The sequence below is a fragment of the Oreochromis aureus genome, linkage group 6 (genome assembly GCF_013358895.1).
Source record: "Oreochromis aureus strain Israel breed Guangdong linkage group 6, ZZ_aureus, whole genome shotgun sequence".
Lineage (NCBI taxonomy): Eukaryota > Metazoa > Chordata > Actinopteri > Cichliformes > Cichlidae > Oreochromis > Oreochromis aureus.
The window spans coordinates 41006423-41026929 of record NC_052947.1 but is presented as its reverse complement, the minus strand read 5'-3'; the positions used below and the strand labels follow the sequence as shown (position 1 = coordinate 41026929).

Below are 20507 nucleotides of genomic sequence, written 5' to 3'. Positions count from 1 at the left end.
CTATGCAGGTGGAGATCATGTTGTGAGCTGCATTTCTCTGCTTCACTGAGAGTAAAAAGAGTCGGGAGGCTTCACTGCAGCTGTAAGGCCCGCTGCACGTGCACGAGCACGTAAACACGTGCACGAGCACTTATACCGAGAAGATCTGTGCATGTTTACCTGCTGTGCAGTTTTTAGCACTTTTTCTGTGCACAAAGTTTCCTGCTGTCATTTTTAATGACACGTTTCAGTGAGTGGAGGATTTTTCCCTCCTTTCATTTTTGTTTCATTTAATCCAACATAAAAAAATTCAGTCTGTTCGCCACAAACAGGTTTAATCACAGCTGTAAGTCAATGCATTAGTAGTGTATTTGTGCAGCATGTTGTTGAGCGGCTTTCGCTGCATTAATGCGAGTGTGTAAAACTTTGATTCCCGTTGCCTCGGGCGGCCTGTCAGCGCTGAAATGAAAGCGCCTTTGACTTTGTTGGAACTTGTCGGATGAAGCTGTGAGTCACACAAAGCTAATACATAAACTCTGCAGACACACGCATGCATGCACATCGCTCCCCTTCAGCACCTGGACTCCACGTCTTCTTTACTTGTACTGAGGAGGATGAGACGCACTGGTTTAGCACAAACGAGCTGAGAGGTAAAGTAAACCTTCATCTTTATCTTTTTCTTTGTTTCGGCGTTTCTCAGGTGAGACTGAGTCTGGCTGGTGTGGCTAAAGCTGCTGGTTCACCTGTGTGTTCCTGAGCAGAGCACCAGCCTGTGACGGACTCATTTAGTTCATCTGAGAAAAATTAACAGAAAATATTATTTTTTTAAGCTTTAGGGTTTGTTAGAAAGTGAAAAATAACTTTTTTAACTTTAGTGAATGTTTGAGGAGAAGCTCAGACCCTCTGTGTATTACAAAAACAAGAAGAATAACAATGTTTATATATGTATATATTTAAAGTGGATGAAGAGTTTCATGTGTTCATGTAGCATCACTGTCCAAGTGTAATCAGGTTTTTGTTATGAGCAGATCTGAATCTCATGTGTTTGTCAGCACTTTCCTCTGAGCTGTTAAACTGTGCAGGCGCACATGTGCAGCCTTTGCAGGGGGTTTGGGGGGAGTGTGAGTTACACTTTGCTCGTTAATAGATTCTCCTGTTATATCAGGATCATTTTTTTCCAAAAAGATGCCCAGCATTACTCTCAGTGGAAACATCTCCCTCCGGTCAAAGGTCCAGCGGTTTAGCATCATGTGTTGGTCTGGGTCTGGGAAGGCTGCTGATGCCGAGAGGGCTGAGCAGCACTCAGATATCCAGAAGCTCCTGTTCAGACCAGCCTGTCACTTTCTCTGGCATCAGTGAAACATTGTTGTCCAATCAGCTTGCATCGATCAGCAGAGCTGGAGGCACCAGATTTTGGCATTAGTGACAAAAACACTCGAGGGCACCATTTTTTAACTTTTCCTTCTTTTACGGCCTGCGAGGAAGTGAGGTGTGGACACTCTGAGGGTAGATGAGATGTTGTCTTTGCAGGGTAACTGCTGTGAAAGCACTTGTTTCATCCTGAACTCTGTCGTTTCCTAAATGAAGCCAAATAAGTTTTAGTTCTCAGACACAATCAGAGAATGAAAGCTGCCATCTGACAGCGCAGAGCGATCTCAGTGACGAGGCTGCTGTGATTACAGTGCATTCATTTCTGTCGTGTAATATTTGAGAATTGTCACATCAGAATTTTATTGGCTCTGATTATGATGTAAGGATGTTATTTTCAGATAGGCAGAAGTTAAAATGTCGCTTAAAAACTCTAAAACTGAAAGTTCTCCGAGCATCTCTGACCCACAGAGGCTGTTCGTTTTGGGTCTGAATTTAAAGATGTTGAGTTGATAATCAAAAGCGCAGCAGTGACGAGTTAATCAGTCCAGGTGTTCCTAATATACCGTCTCTAATTATGTTTTATTCTAATAAAACCTCAAAAGTTTACATTTCAAGATTTGGAAGAAAAAACCATCAGCAGTGCGTCATAATTCAGTTTAGGGTTTAATGTCAGATTTTAAAAATGTGGGCTCAGAAGAAGAAGGAAGTAACCAAAGTACTGCAGAACTAATTATACTCGGAGTATTTTTTTAGAAATGAGTGAAGATGGATTATTTTAAAAGGTATATAAAGGTAGTACATGTTGATTCTGCTTCTCATCAAATGACCCAGAGTTTCCTACATGTGATGCTGTGAACGTCCCGACACAATCGGAGTATTTTTAAACATTTGTAAACTCACAGGATGAATTATGAGGTGCTTTAGAAACGTTTTTACACCAAAGCCTTGAGGTAGTATTTTTATATGTCTTTAAAGCTGTTTGTAATTCTTGTGTTTTAAAAAACTGAAGAAACAATGACTTTATGTTGACATGTAGAAGAGATAAACAAAGGCTGGACTTTTCTGTAATACCACTTTGTACCACAGCGGGGCGCAGCAGCTCCGTGTAACCTTTATTTAAACTGTCACAAAGTTGACTTTGGAAACATGAAGGACGACGGCCAGGAAGTCGACTCTGTTCATCTGGACGTTTTCAGTGAGAGAGACATTTGGTCACTGATCTCAGTCACTTCTTCAGCTTTGACAAAGTTACGTCCAGATGAACAGAATCAGCGTTTCCTCACCTGGATGGCTGAGCAGCATCAACACACGTAAACGAGGAATTCTGGACTTTAACTGTCTTTATATGCTTTTTACAGCTTGTCTTACTGACAAAGTCAAAGCTACAGTAATGAAGTAAAAGATAAAAAACTAAATACAGAAAGTTCCTGTTTTTTTACAGTCTTCTGTAAACGTCTGTCTGTGAAGGTTCTCAGTCATCCAGGTCATCGTAGTCAAAGGAGTTTGCAAAGAAAAGCGTCTGGACTTCTTTGAGTTGCTTGAAGACGTTTCACCTCTCATCCGAGAAGCTTCTTCAGTTCTAAGGTCAAATGGCCGAGAGTCCCAGATTTAAACCCAGTGGGAGTATCCCCCCAAGGAGGGACAAAGGACCCCCTGGTGATCCTCTAATCACATGAGCCAAGGTGTGAAAGTGGGTGTGGGACCTAATCAGCCAGGGTTTCGGGTGAGCTCATTGTGAAACCTGGCCCCACCCTATCATGTGATTTCCTGAGGTCAGATGGCCCAGGATGTGAGTGGGCGTTAAGGCGTCTGGGGAGGGAACTCAAAACTGGATTATAGATGGCAGACAGTTGGTGTCGTAAACCACCGCCTCTGTTCAAAGATGGTCGCTCACAGTGGACATAGATGGCCTCTTTCACTCCTCTTTCAAACCATCTGTCCTCTCTGTCCAATATGTGAACATTGGCATCCTCGAAAGAGTGACCTTTATCCTTAAGATGCAGATGGACTGCTGAGTCTTGTCCTGTGGAGGTGGCTCTTCTATGTTGTGCCATGCGCTTGTGAAGTGGCTGTTTGGTCTCTCCAATGTAGAGGTCTGGGCATTCCTCGCTGCACTGTACAGCATACACCACGTTGTTCAGTCTGTGTTTTGGAGTTTTGTCTTTCGGGTGAACCAGTTTGTGTCTGAGTGTGTTGCTGGGTCTGAAGTACACTGGGATGTCATGCTTGGAGAAAACTCTCCTGAGTTTCTCTGATACACCGCTACATCGGGATGACAACGTTGTTGCGCCTGTCTTTCTTATCCTCCCTCGCTGGTGTCTGATCTTCTTTTCTGTGCCTCTTTGCTGACTTTATGAACGCCCAGTTAGGATAACCACATGTTTTCAGTGCTTCCTTTACGTGTGTGTGTGTTCCTTCTTTTTCCCTTCAGGCTTAGAGGGAACATGTTCTGCCCGGTGGTGTAGGGTCCTAATTACTCCAAGTTTGTGTTCCAGAGGGTGATGGGAGTCAAAGAGGAGGTACTGGTCCGTGTGTGTGGGCTTCCGGTAAACTTCAATGTTGAGGTTGCCATTCTCTTCAATGTGCACAGCACAGTCCAGGAAAGGCAAGCAGTTGTCCTTAGTGTCTTCCCTGGTGAACTTGATGTTTTTATCCACGGCGTTAATGTGCGCAGTGAAGGATTCCACTTCTTGTGTCTTGATTTTGACCCAGGTGTCGTCCACATATCTGTACCAGTGGCTGGGTACTCTCCCTTTAAAAGAGCCAAGAGCCGTTCTTTCCACTTCCTCCATGTAAAGGTTGGCTACAATAGGTGACACGGGGGAGCCCATGGCACAGCCATGTTTTTGTCTGTAGAAGCCTTCGTTGTATTTGAAGTATGTTGTGGTAAGGCAGAGGTCTAACAGTGTGCAGATGTGATTGGGTGTGAAGTTGGTCCTGTCTTCCAAGGAGCTGTCTTCTTGTAGTCGTTTTCTGACTCAGAGAACTCAGAGAAGAAAACACACCTGAAGACAGTCGGGAGAAATGGGTAAAGAACTTTTCAGACCGGAATCTCACTGAACCTGAAAAGAAGGTTTTAGCCAAAGGACTCAATTTCGCCATTTCTCCGCAACAGTTGCCCATAGTGGACCTCATCACAGCCACAGAAACCGCCATACGGATTAATAAATTATCACAGACAGAAGCAGAGCAAATTAGGATGAAAGTCTCAGCCACCCTCTCCAGTGCCAAAGTCCCTCCGTCTAACCTCACACCACAAGAAAAGAAGGCCGTCGCTTCCCTGAGCAAAGACCACAACATCACTATATTACCAGCGGATAAGGGAAGGTGCACCGTGGTCCTAAACACAACAGATTACCACACAAAGATCACTACTCTCCTCAGTGACAACAACACCTACGAAGCTTTAAAACGAGACCCCACAAGCAGCTACAAAAAAAGAAAGTTATAGCTTGCCTTCAAGACCTTGAAAAGGACAAAATCATTGACCGCCTCAAATATCACCGCCTTTATCCAGGGGATGCCATACCCTGCATTTATGGACTTCCTAAGATCCACAAGGAAGGGGTCCCACTCAGACCCATAGTCAGTAGCATAAACTCAGCCACTTATAACATTGCGAAACACCTTGCTACCATCCTGGCACCTCTCGTGGGGAACACCCCACATCACATCAAGAACTCCACCGACTTCACCGACAAGGTCCAGAAACTTACCCTGGATCCAGATGAAACCATGGTGTCCTTTGATGTAGTCTCTCTCTTCACTTGCATACCCACCACGGAAGCAGTGGAGACTGTCAGAAAACGACTACAAGAAGACAGCTCCTTGGAAGACAGGACCAACTTCACACCCGATCAGATCTGCACACTGTTAGACCTCTGCCTCACCACAACATACTTCAAATACAACGAAGGCTTCTACAGACAAAAACATGGCTGTGCCATGGGCTCCCCTGTGTCACCTATTGTAGCCAACCTTTACATGGAGGAAGTGGAAAGAAAGGCTCTTGGCTCTTTCAAAGGAAGAGCACCCAGCCACTGGTACAGATATGTGGACGACACCTGGGTCAAAATCAAGACACAAGAAGTGGAATCCTTCACTGCGCACATTAACGCCGTGGATAAAAACATCAAGTTCACCAGGGAAGACACTAAGGACAACTGTTTGCCTTTCCTGGACTGCGCTGTGCACATTGAAGAGAATGGCAACCTCAACATTGAAGTTTACCGGAAGCCCACACACACGGACCAGTACCTCCTCTTTGACTCCCATCACCCTCTGGAACACAAACTTGGAGTAATTAGGACCCTACACCACCGTGCAGAACATGGTCCCTCTAAGCCTGAAGGGAAAAAGAAGGAACACACACATGTAAAGGAAGCACTGAAAACATGCGGTTATCCTAATTGGGCGTTCATAAAGTCAGCAAAGAGGCACAGAAAAGAAGATCAGACACCAGCGAGGGAGGATAAGAAAGACAGACGCAACAACATTGTCATCCCCTATGTAGCCGGTGTATCAGAGAAACTCAGGAGAGTTTTCTCCAAGCATGACATCCCAGTGTACTTCAGACCCAGCAACACACTCAGACACAAACTGGTTCACCCGAAAGACAAAACTCCAAAACACAGACTGAACAACGTGGTGTATGCTGTACAGTGCAGCGAGGAATGCCCAGACCTCTACATTGGAGAGACCAAACAGCCACTTCACAAGCGCATGGCACAACATAGAAGAGCCACCTCCACAGGACAAGACTCAGCAGTCCATCTGCATCTTAAGGATAAAGGTCACTCTTTCGAGGATGCCAATGTTCACATATTGGACAGAGAGGACAGATGGTTTGAAAGAGGAGTGAAAGAGGCCATCTATGTCCACTGTGAGCGACCATCTTTGAACAGAGGCGGTGGTTTACGACACCAACTGTCTGCCATCTATAATCCAGTTTTGAGTTCCCTCCCCAGACGCCTTAACGCCCACTCACACCCTGGGCCATCTGACCTCAGGAAATCACATGATAGGGTGGGGCCAGGTTTCACAATGAGCTCACCTGAAACCCTGGCTGATTAGGTCCCACACCCGCTTTCACACCTTGGCTCATGTGATTAGAGGATCACCAGGGGGTCCTTTGTCCCTCCTTGGGGGGATACTCCCACTGGGTTTAAATCTGGGACTCTCGGCCATTTGACCTTAGAACTGAAGAAGCTTCTCGGATGAGAGGTGAAACGTCTTCAAGCAACTCAAAGAAGTCCAGACGCTTTTCTTTGCAAGCTCCTTTGACTTCTGTAAACGTCCTTTTTGTCCACCGTAAATAAATGAAACAGGACAGTGTGGCCTGTAAGTTACCAGCAGGATTTCTTTATCTAATAAAAACTGAGACGTACTGTTGGCCCTTCCTTTTCTTGTATTGCGATATCTTGGGGACTAAACGTGCAGATAACCTACTTTACACTGACAGGAAGTGGATTTTCCCCAGTCTGACCCACTGAAGGTCACAGTGGGCTGTATGTGTGCCACCGTGTAAAGTGAGTGTGGTATCCCCTCCTAGGACCACATATGTGGACATCACATCAAATACTACATTTTGCTCTACAAGGGACTGAAATCCTCTTCATCAGGTCTTCATCTGATGAAGAGAAATTAAAAATGCGTGCCATGAAAGAGTTCGGGTCTTAGGAGGTTAAAGGCTCTCTGCACTCGTCTCCAAGGTTACGCTGACTCAGGGTGCCATCGTGTAAAAGTACAGCTCGACCCGTCTTTAACTTCAGTTAACGTCTCTTTAACACGACACACTGACTCACAGTCCTGAATCCTCAGTGAGGTTATCTTTTAGTTTTGATGATGCTGTCAGGGATTGTGTCCTCCAGGTTTCACTTCCAGTCTTTAATAGTCGCTCTTCCTCGAGTCTTCAACTTCCTGTCTTTGATTCCCTGACTGTTTCCACCTGTCTCACGCGCTCTTCTCCGAGCTCCCTCCCTCCTTTTCTCTGTATGAACGGTCTCATCTCTCTGCTTTCAGAGTTCTCTGTGCCTTTCTTTGTGCTTTTGTGGATTCTGTAAACTTTAAACTTCTAGTTTTGAGTTCATCCTGTTTGCCTCAGTCCTCGGTTCTTCTCCCTCCATCAGCTGACAGATGGGCCACAGTGGTTTGTTTTCAGCATTGATTCTGGAAGCCTTTAAATTATTTCAGTTGAGGAGAATTCAGGTGTTTTCAGTCCATTTGTTGGACTGTTGGAAAACCTTTGATGCCCCCTCCCAGTTCATGAGTAAAACCTCAGACCTGCTTCAGTTTTGTTGAGGATTGTTTTTCTACATTCGTCCCATCTGTTAAAAGCAAAGCCACATTTATCAGGAGAACAAAGAGCTGCGTCCTTTCTGCAGAGCTTCAGCCGCTTTCAATCATTCTAAAGAGCTTTTTCCACCAGAGACACAAAGGAGAGAAACACGAGCTCAGAGAAATATCGGTGTGCAAACACGACCTCGGGCGTGCAGCAAAGTCCACTTCACTGTAAGAAAACGAGCTTTTTACGAGTCGTGCTCTTTCATCTCTCACACAATACGAGAGCTGCTTTGTTGTGGACTGACGGCAGCAGCATGTGTGTTGTTGCAGCAGTTAGCGTTGGATGGACAGGTCGACAGCGGCGAGGACGGTCGGATCAGGCGGAGGCGCCGCAAACAAAGGTAAGACCAGAGAGGTTTGTTCTGAAATGCAGCTGGTTGGATAAAAGAAACTCAGTTTAATCGAATCACAGCTGAGAACATATTTATCATGTTTGGACTGAATGTGAATGCACGTTAAAGGCTGTCAGGATTTTGGGAAACATGGTGGAAAATCCTGTGAGGACATCAGAGACGACGTATTAACGACTAAATATTTCTTCACAGTCTTCAGAAAACCACCAAAGACTGCTCGACTGACGTCGCCGAGTAAGTTTAGATGATTTTACTTTCATGTGGATATCAATAACTCCAGAGTCATTATTCATGGAGACGAAACAAATCACATCAAACACATTAATCATCATTAAGTTACAGGAATAAACAAAAGTTGTTTTTAGAATCATTTTTTTCTCCACTTGGAGACAAAAGAGTAAGAAAAACATTTTTATCCTGTAGTTATCACACAGTTATCATCATAACATGTTTTTATTGGTTTTGAGTCAGTATCCACTCTGCTTTAGCACATTCATCATAGTTTTATTTTTGCAGTGCAAACTTGAACATGTAAAAGAGTTCAATCAAAAACTTTCTATGAAGAAACTAAATGTTGTTTGTTGTCTCGTTTCCGTCGCCTCCAAGTGGCCACAAATCAACAAAACCTGGTTTACAGAAATCCATGAAAAGGAGAGTCGGCTCTCGGTCAGTGTTTCGATGCTCAGTCATCCAGGAAACCACAGAAAGTTTGTTCTGTTCACCAAAATCAACTTTTCAGACTTTCAGTGAACAAGATTTTCACGGCTCACGTGGGTTTTAAACCGGTGCCCTGTGACAGAAGCCCACAGGAGGCTCACGTCTCCGGCTGGAACTGAACCAGACTGAAGATTTAGGAGACAGAAATTTACAACCACATCTTTAACATTGTTTGAGATTCAAAAATCATCCAGCTGAAGGATAAACTTGAACATTTGGCAAGGTTGGATCCTCTCATCACACCACAGGTGCCAACACAGAAGCTCTCGGCTCATCCAAATCCAAACCTGAGCCTCGGGAATCATCTTTTTTCTTGGAGTAGTACCTGCAGAACAAAGCATGTGTAGCTGCTGCCACATCAATGATGTACTTGTGCTGCTGAAGCTAAATGCTTCACTTTGTTAGAAAACACTGAAGTGAACAATGTGTTAAAAAGAAGAACATGAAGCTGAACCACAGCAGCACGACTGCGAGCTGTGAAACTAAAGAAAGGCCTGACAGGTCTTCATAACTGGCACCGTTCTCTGTACAGACTGAGAGTGATGCTGCTGTGTTCCTGTGTTGTTCCTGGCACAGGCTGGTCGGTGGCAGCTGACAGCTTATCATTTTTAATAGAAATAGAGACGATGACTGTGGGCAGCACCTGCTGTGTGCCTGGCATAAATCACACCTGAGGCTGCAGGGCTCACAGTCCTAAAGCATGCTGAGACACAGAGAGGGAAGCAGAGGATCATCTGAGGAATGTTATTACTTTTCTTCTTTTTTTTTTTTTAAATTAAAGGTCAAATATGAACTCTGCCAGTTCGGTCTTGCAGTTCTCGCCTGGCTCGGTCCCGTCAGGCAGACAGTTTGATAAATCACTGAACCGATGACAAGAAAAACAAAGATAGAGAAGGAAAAAAAAAAAAAATATTCATTTAGTTTTAACTAAGCTGTTTGTCTCCAGTCTCTTTGCCTTCAGGTGATCCATCGCTGGGTGTCAGTGGGTCAGGTGGTGGAGCTGCACCAGGAGGCTCTGGAGCGACCACATCCAGCGAGGGAATCAGCACCACCTCTGTAGGAGCTTCCTCCGCTGCATCTTCAGGCGGAGGGTCTCTGGTTTCAGAGGCTTGGGAGGCGTCGGGGTCGGGTGAAGAGTTCAGGGCTGCAACAGGCTCCTCAAACATGTCCTACAGTGCAGGAAGCGGTGGCAGAGAGGGGGCAAAAAGGGACGGAGGTTTGGGTGCCGTGACAGTTTCCACCGTGAACAAACCCGGCTACAGCTCAGGAAGATCAGGGGAGGCGAACAGGGGCTCCTCCTCAGTGTTCACTTCTTCACCTGCTTCAAAGGAGAGGAAGAGCATCACCACCATGGCTGCAGCGCTGTCAGAGGCCTTTGACGGTGAGGGTCAAAGGTCAATAAGCAGTAATGAGCCAGCTTTATGTTACTGAGATACGTGAAAAAAATGTGTATTTCAAAATAAGATTAATTATGGAATCAGTACCAGCAAATTACAATCAGCGCCAAAAAAGTAAAAACAGACATTTTTCAGCAATCGACCAGTTCCTGTAGAAAACATGATGAGTCATAGTAAACATTTTAAATAACCTTAATAAAATTAATGTTTTTCAATAAAAACATCACAGAAATCAGCTAAAGTCATAAACAGCCTGAATCATTGAAGGTTCAGCCTTCATATATTAACTGGCTGCAGTTTGGTCTGAGTTGCAGCAGGGGGCGCTGGCAGGCTAATCCTCGAGTCAATGAAGCTAAACAGCTAAATGTCTGTGAAGGTTCTCAGTCATCCAGGTCATCGTAGTCAAAGGATTCCAATGACTAAACAGCTAAAATAATTATTTACTAGAAAAAAATCAAACTATCACATTTATTCTAACTGAACGAGCTTCTCGGGTTAGAGGTGAAACATCTTTAACAAACTCAAAGACGTCCGGTCACTTTCTCTTTAAGCTCCTAATGTCACGGAGTACAAGGTGGACTCACGCGCTGGACTCCGGGGATGATGCACACAAGAGAATTTATTGAAGAACAAAGTCCAATGACTGTATATACACAGATGCGGGGCAGTGCTATCTACAAAAGGTGAGGGGGGCAGGGCTCCGGGGAAAATCCAGGGGAACACGCTCGTCTCTCTCCACACAATCCAAACACAAATCCACTCGCACACCAGGGAAACAGTCCAGGGAGTCTGTACACAAAGAAACGCTTGTTAGATTCCAAACACACACTGCATGGGAAGATACTTGCTTAGACGCTTGACTTTCACTGACGCGATTCTCACAACGATCCAGCGAAGAACAGCCGTTGCTTCCTGGCTTAAATACCATCCACACTAATGAGGCACAGGTGTTTCTATGTGTTTCTTCCTCCAAGGGCGTGAACCCATAATGAGTTCAGCCCTGGCCAGAGAGAGAGAGAGAGAGAGAGAGAGAGAGGACTAGAGAGAAAGAGGCAGAGACAGCTGATCAGCGACCAGCTGAACCTCCAGGCCGTGACACCTAAGACTTTTTATTTTAGCTTCGTGAACATAATATTAATTATTTGTCCAGCTGAAATAAGTCATTAGCAGAGCATTTTGTTCACTGCAAGCATGAAGTGAGTATATTTACATATTATTGCATCAGGTAGATTAAAAAGATGCAGCTGAAGTCGACCAGACATCGATTAGCACGTCAGTATCCAGATGTAAGAGGTAAAAAAAATGAACCTCTAAGCTTGTTAGGAATCCTGGAACCTTCATCGAGACCGGAAGCCTCAAGTGGTCATTTGAGGAACTGCAGTGTCGGTGTTTCTGTATTCATAGTCTAACAGTCAGCAGGTGTTAGTAGTTAAAGCCCAGCAGAAACTTCCACGGCTGGTTGTGGTGATGCTGTCAGGAGGATGCAGCTCCCATCCCTCTGCTGCTGCGATGACTTTCACTCACAGAAACGATTTTACATCAGCTCAAACTGTAAAAGAGAAACTGAGCTTTAACTATTGTCTAAAACACGTCTACTGAACCATGATGGACATTTCCAGAAAAACAAAAGAATATAAAATATCTATGTTTGGACTCTTCAGGTTCTCATTCATGCTGGACGGTCTCGATAGCGCCCCCTGTGGAACAGGAAGTCCAGCTTTCTAATAATTAATTCTTTAATTTTATGTTTCAGAAAGCTCGAGTCCAAACTCGTCTCCAGAGTACAACAGGAAGGACTATGGTGAGTTTATGCTTGAATTTCAGATTAAAAGCTGGAGTTTACACTATAACAGATTTTCGGAGTTTGTTTGTTTTTTTTACAGGCAGTTCAAGCGCACCATCCACTTCTGTCACCAGAGGGAGAACTCAGAGCCGAGGTACGCTCTGACACACTGAAACCACGTGAACAATAAAAATGAAGCACGGCTCAGTTTTGTTTTAATCTAAATGTATCGGGTTAAAGGTCAGCTGATTAGTTTGGGTTGCTTTCAGAGAGTGAGATCAGAGTTCGGCTGCAGAGCGCTTCTCCTACAGGAAGCTGTGAGTATCGCCCTCCATCACACATCCAGACACTAAAGCATTCATTCATCAGCCATCATCCTCTGTTTGGTCCAAATGCACCGGTTCCTGTGCTTCAGGGACGGAGCTGGACGACGTGAAGCGCCTGCTGAGAGGAAACCACTCCACCGGCACCAGCCCCACCCAGTCCCCTAACAACACGCTGCCCATCCCCAAGAAGGCCAGCGTGGAACCGAGGACCCTGCCTGACCGCTCCGGTGCAGGTTCGGTCACTTTAAAGGCCTCACATGTCACTCGTGTAGCAATTTAAACTCTGAGATGATGCACAGATGGACCTCAGGAGTTGCCCACCTCTGCACACAAGTTTTAGACGGGCAACAACCGGCCTGGATTGAGAGGATTGATCCAGGATGGATCTGACTGCTGGAACTCAACCAAAGTTCCAACTTATATTTGTCAGATGTGACATCTGGATCACATTGAGCCCATGCAACCTTTGTCAGTGCTGCAACCGAGCAATGAGGGCTGAAAGGAGGCCCAGTTAGGCCCAAACATGTCTCCCATGTGAGGAGGAGGTCAGTGGATGAATATCTCCTCTTGTCTTTCTTCCCTGTTAGATCAGTACGGCAGCCTGTGGAGTGGGTCGTCTGTGAGCAGCTACATGTACAACCCCAACCACAGCAACCTGAGCAGCCTCTACCAGCCAGGTCAGTGACAGGCAGGGTTTCTGTACGCCTCAGAGAGGACGGCGTCATGATGGAGGTCACGATCTTTTTTGTTAGGCCAAACTTTCTGCTTCACGCTCTGTATGGATCTGCTGATGTGTTCCTTCAGCAACAGTAAATAAAAATAAACATGAATCCACACAATTTCAAAATTCTGCTCCAGATCAGCTCGTCTGTTCAGCATGAGTTACCATGGTGATCCAGACAGGTCAGAGCAGAGAGGGGTTCAACTTAAGCTTAAGCTGATCTGTCTTTGTAATACATCCGCATAGAAAAAAGGTTTGTTTACTTTGGTGAAGAAAAATGAAAACATTCACGACTCAAACATTATCTGAAGACTTTGATTACTTTAATAAAAAAAATAATATTTGTATAAACACTGTTTATAAACAAACCGTGGGGCAGTTTTGTTTACTTCTGAAAAGAAAAATCTATAAAAGCTTGTTTTTATTTTATAAATGTTTTAATATAAAATCATCTTATATATTGAACATATTCAGAGACTTCATTTAAAATTTACTTTAAACAAAAAGAAAAAGCTGAAGACTTTACAAAACTAAAAAGGAAGATGATGAAGATGATTTTAATCACTATAATGTGATGCAAGGAAACAAAGACAACAAAGGGAAAAATGACTCGTAAAATAAGCTCCAGCAAACCTTTTGTAAACCTTTGTTTACTGAAAACATCGATAGACGGTTATTAAAGCTGCTGGGCATTAAAACACACTCCATATATTACATGCTGCATGCATGTCCCTGCTATAGATGAACTGAGGTATCATCATTTCCTCTGGCAGTAACAAAGTACTGTGATGTTCTCCTCAGGTCGCCCTGCACTGCATGTTTCTGCTGTAGACCTGTGCAGGCTTTTAAAGCCTTTTCTTTGCCGTCTGTGGCAGATGGACTAATGAGGCTGTTCTGTCACGTACAGGAGTCCAGAACAACCTGACACTCGGCTCTCCGTCTGTGAATGGCGGCCCGTCTCCGGTGCAGAGCGGCAGCTCCGGTGAGCCTTTTCCTGCCGTGTTTCAGCGCAGCGTTCAATGCTGAGCTTCACGCTGTCACCGGATAACGACGCTGTTTGACTCTGTTTCAGCTCCAGTGTACGGCGTGCAGAATAACCTGACCAGTCCCACTCCCACTGCCCTTTCTCCCACTGCAGCCAACACACACATAGGTGAAGCACTGATCCTTTATCCAGTCTGTCCCACTTCACCTCCTAGACGTGCACATGACACTAAAAAGCACCTGAACACATTAGCTCACAGCTTTGCCCTCTCCCTGTTTAATGAGGACGTGTTCCTGTCTCTTCACAGTTTACGGCGTGCAGAAGAACGTCTGTGGAACGATCACAGCCGCCGGTGAGGACACGACGAAGATAACGCTCCAGCTGCTGGCTGTGAAAAAGATTCTAGATATTTAATTAGGCGCAGGTCATCGCTGACACGAATGTCTCGCCGTCTGTGTCTGACAGTGAGACCCAGCAGCCCCATCAGTGACGAGGCCTCGGGGAAAGACTTTAAGTTTGTGCTCACGGAGAAGGAGAACGCTCCAATCAAGCAGACAGAGCAGCTCGCTGTGGCCAAAGACACCGGGAAGCAGTTCATGTCTGCTGCACCTGCCAGTTTACCCGGTAACACAAACTAAAAATCTTAGGGGTTAAATTTGAAGATAAAATGCCTAAATCACAGCTGTGTTTGGCTTTTGTAGATATATTATTATTTGAATGGTCCTGAAGATCTAATTCTTGATCAGGTGTCATTGATCTGTGTTGCAGCTTTGTTCTCTGATGACACCCTGAAGACTGAGAAACTGAAATCCTTCAGCACAGTGGACAGAGGAACAGAATGTAGGCTGGACAACTGTCACATAGATTATACGACTGGTTTGCACTTATTAATGTCATCTCTGTTTCTGTCGTAGCTTCGAACCTGAAAGCTGGGACTAAAGACAAAGCCACCTATGCAGGTATATTAACAGTCTTAATAAACTCCTGCAGATTTAGATTTAGGGTGTGATGTTACCCACACATCCTCAGCTGTTTGCTACAAAGTGAAACACTTAACGTGTGCACTGGGAACTGCTAGCCTGGGTCTGTGTGGAGGTCTCCTAGTTCATCTGAAGTTTCAGATGGAAGTCTCAGCAGATGGCCCCGCCCCTCCCTGAGCCTGGTTCTGCTGGAGGTTTCTTCCTCTTAAAAGGGAGTTTTTCCTTCCCACTGTCTCCAACGGGGACCACTTGAAAAATGACAAAATATCATATGTTGTCTTACCACGGTTCCAAGTAGAACTTCAACATCCAACAAGATGAAATGGGAGTGACGCAAAACATTTTCTGAGCAATTTATTGAAAATAACGCTTAAACTGAAGCAGGCTGTTGCAAAATGTGGATTCATTGTCATTTTCTGTCAGGTAGTCACACTGCCATGATGTTCTGATGGCAAAGCCAAAAAAACGTTACCTTTTAGAACATGTTCGGGTTGTTGAACTGCAGGAGCAGGGTCACAGTGCCACAGGACAAGAGACTTCTTCCAGGAGAATAACATCACTCTCTTGGACCATCCTGCGTGTTCCTCTGATCTAAATCCAACTGAGAACCTTTCAGGATGGATGACAAGGAAAGTTTACCAAAATGGACAACAGTTCCAGACAGTAGATGTCCTTTGTGCAGACATCTGTTCCCCTCACCTCATGGAAACGCTTGAATCAAGCATGCCGCAACGAATTTTTGAGGTGATCATCAATAACAGTGGAGCTGCTCATGACTGAGTTCATGTTTGGAACTTTGATTTCTGTTTTGGGGGCTTTACAGGTTTTTTGGAGATGTGGTCCGAAACTTTTGATCAGTTTTAAAACAGCCTGTTTCAGTTTAAGCACTGTTTTCAATAAATGGCTAGAAAAAATGTTTTGTGTCACTCCCATTTCTTCTTGTTGCATGTTGAAGTTCTACTTGGAACCTTGTTACGATCCAAACATACAAAATAGGATTTTTGGCCATTTTTCAGACGGTCTTAAACTTTTGATCGGGACTGTATGATCGTATGATTGTAGGGTCTACCCTACAATATAAAGCACCTTGAGGCGACTGTTCTTGTGATTTGTCCCTGTATAAATAAAACTGATTTGAATTGAATTGAAATCACGAAACCGGACTTTTGTACAATCTGACTCATTTTGCAGCAGTCGCCCCCTGCTGGCCATTAAAAAGAATGCAGGTTTATTTTTATCTTGTATGTAAAAATAGATCCAATATGACTAAACAACATGAATCTCTTTATTTCTCAGACATCCATATAAAAGACATAAAACAGTCCAGTTTTGGCTTCTGCTCCTGCTGCAGCTGGTGGCAGTGGCTCCTGGGCCTCCTGCTCAGCCTGTTGCTACTCTTCAGTGTCCTTTTTGGACTCATTGCTTTGGGTAAGATGGAAAGACTTCACCATCACAGGGGTCTGTGAGAGTGATCTGCACAGGTTTACCTGCCAGCCTGCGTCTTGTCTCACAGGTGAAGAAGTCAGACGCCTGAAAGGCCGCGTGGACGTTCTGGAAGCCATCACCAGATCTGCGTCAGTCAGTCACTTGACGTCTTCTGGCAACAAAATCTCTGAGCGGGTGGAATCCACATACATCGAGAAGAATGCCGCTTCAACCCTCATCCACTCCGACAACGGGCTCAACCTGGATGGTGCTGGCACAGGCGGAGGCACAGGAAACAGCCTGGTCCAGGACAGGGCCGCCCTGGAAAGACTCATACAGCAGCTGGTCAGGGCTGAGCTCCACTCAGGATCTGTAAGAGGTGTGAAAATGTAACACACTGATCAGCTGTCTTCAACCATTTCTGGACATTTAACAAATTCTGAAAACTTTATTTGGGTTTAGAAACTCTGGCATACTCACTGAAAGGAGAGAGAGGAGAGCCGGGACCTAAAGGTATGTTTGAAATCATTTAAAAATCATTTAGAAATTCATATTTTGTTCGTATTTATCGTCTTGGCTTCTGCATTACAGGTGACCCAGGGCCATTAGGACAAAAAGGTGAGGAGTACTTCTAGGTACACATAATAACGTGCAGTGTAATATGTGGAACTAGCTGCTGACACTTGTTTTGTTGCAGGTGATATGGGAACCTCTGGCCCTCCAGGTAAGCCTCAGAACTAATGTGTTGTAGTGTTTCCTCCCCGGTGAGCCGACAAACTTCTTCTATGGTGTCTCACTGCTTTAGGTCTTCCTGGGCAGATCGGGCACCCAGGTTTGGAAGGACCAAGGGGACCAAAGGGAAGTGCAGGTATATTTATTTTTTTAAATAATTTTTGTAAAGACAACACTAAAAGGGAAAAAAACCCTGACTCCTCCTCTTTTTTGCCCAGGTGAACCAGGTGCTGAGGGACCACAAGGTCAGAGGGGTCGGGAAGGACCGGCGGGCCCCCGAGGAGAACCTGGATCACCTGGCTTTGGAGCCAAAGGAGACAGAGGTTTGAAAATATATACAATTAAGTCAGCGAGCTAAATACATGAGAGGATTTATTGATTGTATTTTGGCTTTGAAAGGATTCCAAGGTGAGCCAGGGAGACCGGGTCCTGCTGGTATTGCTGGACCTGCAGGTCCAAAAGGTAACGTTAAGCTTGTGATGATCAGACCAGATTAGTTCAGATTCAAAGAATCAAAAATGTTATTTAGCAGGTTTTAGGTTGAATGCTAATTAGCAGCTATAAGCATGTTTTTCTTGTCTGCTTTAGGTGCCACAGGAGAGCCGGGTGCCGCAGGAAGTCCTGGTAAAGACTCGGTTTCACATCTATATTAAAAGTGTTGATTTGTATCGACCATCGGTCTTTTCTTCATTAAATCTGTCAAAATGTATCCAGGTGCTCCTGGATCAAAGGGATTCCAGGGGGAGGCGGGGCCTCCAGGAACCAAAGGTAGACGGTTTCTCTTCGGTTTTTTAGACTTGTGTATAAACTGGGATGCTGACACTTCTAAGTGTGTTGTGACAATATTACCCAAAATCCATAGACCATGTGTACATTCAGTGGCCACTTTATTAGATATACCTTGCTCATACCTGGTTGGACTTCGTTTTGCTGCTTAAATCCTTTGTCTCACTAACATATTGGTCCATGTTAAGGTGATAGCACCATGCAGTTGCTATGCTACGGTCATAAAGGCTCAGTAACAATACTCAGGTACACTGTGGCGTGCTCAGCTGGTACTAAGGTGCCCAGAAAATATCCCCACATGGCTACATCACCACCAGCAGCCTGAACCTTTAATACGATTGTTGTGCATTCATGCATAGCTCAGTTTTAACGAGCAGTTCTTTGAGTTGGTGCCTTCCTATCAATCAGCCCTGGCATGATCCAAATCACTTGAATCCCCTTTTTTCCTCACTTCTGGTGCTCCGTTTGATCTTCAGCAGCTCATCTCAACCATGTCCATGTACCTAAATGCACTGAGTTGCTTAACGGATAAGCATTTATCCATTTTGGACAACTCCCTGATCACCCACCTTTCTCCACTGTCTGTAACGCAGGGGACCGAGGAACACCTGGGCTGCCGGGAATCAAAGGAGACCACGGAGAGAGGGGACCACGTGGACCAGCAGGTGTGTCTCAGCACACGTCTATGATCCACAACCGCCACACAGTCATTCTGTTACACATGAAGAGTTCACTCACATGGCCTCTCTGCTGTGACCCCCAGCACATAACTAATATTAAATATTTGAAAATCCTACGACAGTTTCAGACACATTGACCTCTGACCTTGAGGTCAAGGTCACCAGGATGTTCACAAACTCTGGTTTCCACAATGCCTGCCTTTTACAGCTAAAGGGTAAAAAGACTCTGTCCGCAGAAGGGGGCAGTTTAGTTTTATATTTTAGCCCCACCCAGATTCACTCTGCATCTTTAAGAATAACTAAAAATAGTCATTTTTAATGCTGATATTTTGCCCACCACCATGTTTGGCTTGTAGAACTAAAAGTTACCAAAAGTGTGTAAGGACGCGCCACGTTGTCAGCCAGTGCAAGCTAGCAGTACATATGTATGTTGGGTTGAGGTTATTCTATTACAATACGAAGCAAGAAATAACTAGTGAGACTTAAAAATGTCATCTTCAAAGGTGAACCTGGACAGCCTGGACCTCAAGGACCTGCAGGATTAAAGGGATCTAAAGGAATTGCAGGTGAGAAGTTTGGACAAACACTGAATAACTACAGAACACAGTGCTGTAAATGGTATAAAATATCTGTGTTTAAACTGTAGGTGACCCAGGTTCAGTAGGACTTCCTGGTGCCAGAGGACCACCTGGAGTTCCTGGAGATGCCGGTCCCCCAGGTATCAAATGCCTGTCCACAAAAAGTCCTATGCTGTTACTGGTTACATGTTTGGTTTAATGTTATTACCTAACCTGAAATAAAAACCTCTCTCACGCCTTACAATAACACTTTTTTTCCCAGGCCCCCCTGGGCTGCAGGGACCCCCAGGTATGATAATATACATACTACAAATACTAAGCTACAAATTCAAATGTAGATATTTAAATGATCATGTTTTGCTTTTGTGTTTGTGATCTGTTGCTCCAGGTATTGCAGGAATCCCAGGCCAGCCTGGTGGTAAAGGTGAGGTCGTCTTTTCTTTCTAGTCAGTTTATTTATTTCCTATGAAAATGAAAAAAGTTTGGACCAACATGGCAGAAGCTCTTGAGCTCTTAACCTTAAAGCATATGAGGCTACGCTAATGAATAAAACTGGAGCCAAAGTTCCCCTAAAAAACTCAAAGAAATTAATAAATACTGTTACTTATTAATTACGTTTTTTTTTCTGTTAACACTCTTAAATATATGAAACACTAAAGAGTGGTTTTCTCAAAAGCTGGAGGAGGTGTTGATATATGTCTAGATTGTATAGGTGCTTGATGAAACCTAACGTGACGCTGTGTTTCAGGTGAACCAGGAACACCTGGCAAAGTCATTTCTCCAGGTAAGAACAGCAGGTTTTGTTACACTCACTACATCTCGTTCATTTTTGGTCTTGTAAAGCTTTACTTGGTTTTGATTTATCTTCTTTTTGTGTATAGTTGGCTCTGATACTGTGGCCATCCCTGGACCTCCAGGACCAGCTGGACCTCCAGGTCCTGCTGGACCACCTGGTCTGTCAGGTCCAATTGGCCCTGCTGGCATCCCAGGACAACCAGGTAAATCTGCCATCTTGTCCAATGTGAAGCATCTGGGATGGAATAAAAATGTGGACTGATTTTTTTCCTGTGATAAAATCATTTAGGATCTAAGGGAGAACGAGGAGAAAAGGGAGAGAGGGGACAGAAGGGGGAGCCAGGTGAGCGGTACAGAACTCTTTAGTTTCACCAAATCCGCTACTGGTTTCAGCAAAAACATATTATATTAATATGTCCTCTGTGTTTTCTTACCTAGCAGACACTTCCTCAGTGGTTGGATCTCGTGGTCCACCAGGACCTCCAGGGCCTCCTGGAGTACCTGGTCCACAGGGTCCTCCTGGTATGTTTAGAGCTATATGTAACATACAAATATTT

At 44.6% G+C, this 20507-nt stretch overlaps 1 protein-coding gene across 9 annotated transcripts in view; it reads left to right on the top strand.

Annotated features, from left to right (window-relative positions):
• Window positions 1–121: 121 nt before the first annotated feature.
• The window catches only part of LOC116319579 (collagen alpha-1(I) chain-like), a 27136-nt gene continuing 6750 nt past the window's right edge, over window positions 122–20507 (top strand). Inside the window, exons 1-35 of one of the 9 annotated variants that reach the window (XM_039614034.1) lie at window positions 122–629; window positions 7778–7860; window positions 7963–8033; window positions 8238–8279; window positions 9709–10143; window positions 11913–11960; window positions 12043–12096; window positions 12212–12259; window positions 12358–12501; window positions 12856–12945; window positions 13897–13971; window positions 14062–14142; window positions 14282–14326; window positions 14440–14598; window positions 14743–14814; window positions 14889–14933; window positions 16251–16382; window positions 16468–16758; window positions 16842–16892; window positions 16971–16997; window positions 17077–17103; window positions 17185–17247; window positions 17330–17434; window positions 17511–17573; window positions 17700–17735; window positions 17826–17879; window positions 18491–18562; window positions 19081–19143; window positions 19224–19295; window positions 19418–19444; window positions 19544–19579; window positions 19904–19939; window positions 20037–20153; window positions 20240–20293; window positions 20389–20472. In XM_039614034.1, the coding sequence (XP_039469968.1) occupies window positions 7976–8033; window positions 8238–8279; window positions 9709–10143; window positions 11913–11960; window positions 12043–12096; window positions 12212–12259; window positions 12358–12501; window positions 12856–12945; window positions 13897–13971; window positions 14062–14142; window positions 14282–14326; window positions 14440–14598; window positions 14743–14814; window positions 14889–14933; window positions 16251–16382; window positions 16468–16758; window positions 16842–16892; window positions 16971–16997; window positions 17077–17103; window positions 17185–17247; window positions 17330–17434; window positions 17511–17573; window positions 17700–17735; window positions 17826–17879; window positions 18491–18562; window positions 19081–19143; window positions 19224–19295; window positions 19418–19444; window positions 19544–19579; window positions 19904–19939; window positions 20037–20153; window positions 20240–20293; window positions 20389–20472 (2806 nt within the window). In that variant the 5' untranslated portion in view covers window positions 122–629; window positions 7778–7860; window positions 7963–7975. Of the gene's footprint in view, window positions 630–6622; window positions 7861–7962; window positions 8034–8237; window positions 8280–9708; window positions 10144–11912; window positions 11961–12042; window positions 12097–12211; window positions 12260–12357; window positions 12502–12855; window positions 12946–13896; window positions 13972–14061; window positions 14143–14281; window positions 14327–14439; window positions 14599–14742; window positions 14815–14888; window positions 14934–16250; window positions 16383–16467; window positions 16759–16841; window positions 16893–16970; window positions 16998–17076; window positions 17104–17184; window positions 17248–17329; window positions 17435–17510; window positions 17574–17699; window positions 17736–17825; window positions 17880–18490; window positions 18563–19080; window positions 19144–19223; window positions 19296–19417; window positions 19445–19543; window positions 19580–19903; window positions 19940–20036; window positions 20154–20239; window positions 20294–20388; window positions 20473–20507 lie in introns of those variants that run through there. The other 8 variants (XM_039614029.1, XM_039614032.1, XM_039614026.1 and 5 more) reach the window with 8 other exon arrangements.